The sequence below is a fragment of the Alligator sinensis genome, unplaced genomic scaffold, assembly GCF_000455745.1.
Source record: "Alligator sinensis unplaced genomic scaffold, ASM45574v1 scaffold2166_1, whole genome shotgun sequence".
In the NCBI taxonomy this organism is placed as follows: domain Eukaryota; kingdom Metazoa; phylum Chordata; order Crocodylia; family Alligatoridae; genus Alligator; species Alligator sinensis.
This window is the reverse complement of record NW_005844336.1, coordinates 1,367-4,576: the sequence shown is the minus strand read 5'-3', so window position 1 is coordinate 4,576 and position 3,210 is coordinate 1,367. Positions and strand designations below refer to the sequence as shown.

At 60.1% G+C, this 3,210-nt stretch overlaps 1 protein-coding gene across 1 annotated transcript in view; it reads left to right on the top strand.

Annotated features, from left to right (window-relative positions):
• Nucleotides 1-6: 6 nt before the first annotated feature.
• LOC112549085 overlaps nt 7-3,210 on the top strand; it is a 4,462-nt gene continuing 1,258 nt past the window's right edge. Inside the window, 10 exon segments of the mRNA XM_025195894.1 lie at nt 7-57; nt 454-533; nt 687-789; nt 889-984; nt 1,162-1,269; nt 1,691-1,826; nt 2,247-2,341; nt 2,502-2,574; nt 2,577-2,665; nt 3,163-3,210. The exon segment at nt 3,163-3,210 is cut by the window's right edge and continues 1 nt beyond it. Coding sequence (XP_025051679.1) covers nt 460-533; nt 687-789; nt 889-984; nt 1,162-1,269; nt 1,691-1,826; nt 2,247-2,341; nt 2,502-2,574; nt 2,577-2,665; nt 3,163-3,210 — 822 coding nt within the window. The 5' untranslated portion in view covers nt 7-57; nt 454-459.

Here is a 3,210-nt window from a genome sequence, read left to right as displayed (position 1 = left end):
AGAGAGGGGGCTGTGGAGCTGGAGGGCCTGAAAGCGGCCGTGCTGGAGCGGATCGTGGTGAGCAGCACGGGATGGTGTGGGGAGAGGGAAGGAATGGAAATAGGGTCTTGTGAGACCAGGAAGGAGGAGAGAGGTGGGGCAGGATGAGAGGGAGAAGGGCAGGCGCGCCTGGGCCTGGGCATTACGTGGAGGTAATAGATGAGGGAGATAGTGGTCGATTCCTGACCTGGATGTTGAGCGTTGGGCAATCCTGCATCTGGAGGGCAGGTGAGGGTGGGATCAGGAGAGGTTTGAGTGCCATGCTTGCAAGGCCGTGGGAGGCAGAGGGCCAGCCCAGCTGGGTGGGTGGGAGGGGGCTGGTTGGGATCCTGCTGCCTGCGCCTGCAGCACTGGGTGGTCTCCCATGGGGGATGTGGCTGATCCTTACGTCCCCGTCCCCTTTGGGGCTCACAGGACCTGATGGAGACCATCTCAGTAGAGGCCAACCGAAAACACATCCTGGCGTACAGCATAGACGCCATCCGCTGCCTCAGGTACGGGGACCTCTGACTGACTCTCCTTACTTTGCTGTGGGCCAGGGGGATCCCCACTGCTCAGGCCCAGCTTTCCAGGCTGTTTCCTGCCCACCCCAGTGCCACCGCCGCCCCGCATAGCTCAATCTGACGCAGGCTTCTCTCTCCACTCAGCGACCCGAAGCTCAGCCTGGAGCCAGCGCTGGAGTCGCGCCTCCTGCGGGCCGCCGTGGAGAAGAGCTTGCTGGCCATAAGGCGTGAAACCCATCGCAACCAGGTATGTCCCCCTGCCACTGCCATGTCCCACAAGCCACCCCCTGGCAGGAGAGGCCCCAGGCTCCGTGGCACTGACCCTCGGGTCTGCCTCCCCTTCCAGGTCATGCAGCGGCTGTACGAGGAGTACCTGGAGGGCCTGCTGTGCTGCGTCTTGTCCAGCGCCCCCAGCCTGGGCAAGCTCTACTCCATCTGGGAGGTGAGCACCATGCAGAGGGGCGGGACAGCTCCTGCCGTGTGCACTGCAGCAAGACTCTCTCAAAGGATAAGGAAGATGGTCAAGCCCAAGCTCGAAATTCGGGTCCTGAGGATGGTGCCACGGCTGCTGGGTTAGGCAGGGCTCATGCCCATTGATCTTAACATCTTCCTCCCACAGCACTTTACATCGTGGACTGAGGCGCCGGATGCCCAGCACCGTGCACTGGGCATTAAGATCATCACCGACACCATTGCCTTTGCTGTGCAGCTCCTCCCACTATTTGAGGTCAGTGAGCCCCTTCCCCAGTGTCCTGGTCCCCTGCCTTTGCCAGGGCCCTCCTGGGAGAGTGGGGTCAGAGCTGGACAAGGAGCTTCACTCCAGGGCTTTGCTTCTGCCTCAGTGGTGCCCCTGACTCTTTACGGGTCTCTTTTGCATGGCCTGCTCTAGGCACGGTCAGCCCTGGACATAGGGCCTACTAGCCCTGGAGCATGAGGCACGGGGCATGATCCTGGGGCCCTGAGCAAGTCCCTGGGCTGCAGGTTCCCATGGCAAGAGAGGGGTGTCATGCTCTGGCACTGTGGTCTCTGCCTCCCTGCCCTCCTGCTGGGTAATGCGGAGAGGCGGAGAGAGAGAACTGTGCCTGGGGATGAATTGGGGAAGGAAGGTGGGACATGCATTTACTGCCTGATCCTCTCCCCCTGCTTAGGGCTCCCCTGACATACCGGAGGTGGGGGACATGGCAGCCTGCCTGGGTCTTACCATCAACGACCCGGAGGAGACCATCAGCTGCAAGGCCAGGGCATGCATGTATTTGCTCACTCAAATCCTCCTTCATCAGAGGGGTAAGGAGACCCGGCTGGAGTACAAGGCTCCGATGCCAGCAGTTTCCCTCCAAAAGCCGGTCCCAAGTGCTGGGCCAGATGCTGTGTCTCCATCTGTCCGTTCCTGACCTGGGAACAACTCAGGGTGTCAGCATTAATGATTTGGGCCTCTTCACCTCAGTGCCCTGCTGTGGCCCTGTAGCCTGTGCTAATGCACCAGTCCTAGGTGTCCCACTGGGGAACCTGCAAGCCCATCCCCAGGCCCCCAGCCCAGACTGGTCCCAGCATGTCTGGTCCGTATTGACTCCTGCCGAAAGATGACCTCCCTGCTGAGGCCCCGCCCTTCATGGTGCCATAAGGGCAGCCAGAGCCCCACTGGGTGGACATTGAGCACCAAAGCTAGGATGGCAGCTCAGAGCCATGTGTCTCCACTTGTCCTAGGCCAAGACATGCGAGGGGCAGAGGAGCTGCGGTGCAAGTGCCAGAACGATCAGAACCAGGTCCAGAAGTACAGGGACCTGGCGAGAGTGGGAGAGGTGAGGATGGTGTGATGAAGGGGTGCGGATAAAGGCCTGGTGCTTGTCTCCAGCTGGCAGGGGTCTTCCTGTGGTGGGTTAGAGCCTTGCAAGTGTCCAAGGCTCCCATCTCTGGAGCCTGTCTGTGGTATGTGCCAAGCCTTGTGTTCTCCTGTTTCAGGGGCTAAGAAAGATCTTGCTGGAGGAGCAAAGGAGAGCTTTCCTGCAGAGGGCCCTTCATGCAGTTCACAATGGACTATGCACATCAGCCAAGCTGGGCTAATCTCTCTGTATGCCATCCTGGGGGAAGCTGGCCGCTTGATGGGGCACAAGATCAGCAGCCACGTTGGGGAGTAAGGGGAGGGAGGAGAATGAGCTCGGGGCCCCTTGCCTCTGCCACGTCAAGTCGCTGTCGTCCCATTGCGACCTGTTGTGTGGGGACAACACGGAGCAGAGAGAGGTCACTGCACACTGGAGTCTGAGCTGTGGCTCATGGCGGGGTCCATTTGCACCTCACAGACTAACTCAATAAGTGACCTGCCCCTGTCTGTAAGGTGGCAATCTCCCCTGCCTTCTGAGCAAACTGGGCTCTAGGAGAACGGGAGGCCTGCCAAGTGCCTTGGAGAAAGTCACTGCCGCTATACCCCATTGCCCCGGCCCGCCAGCACCTGTCTTCTCCACGACTCTCTGAAAAAGGTCCCTCCGGGAAGCTGCCCCCATTTCCCTAGGTTGTTACCAAAACCCCTTGGTCTCAGTCCAGTCCCTGCCCCATGACCCCTCCCCACATCCCCCGTCCTTCCTGGGGGCAGCAGAGGCTCTGACTGGCTATTGTGCCACTGCAGGAGAAAGAAATCCCCATCAGGGTCCTGAACAAGCTATTTATCATCACC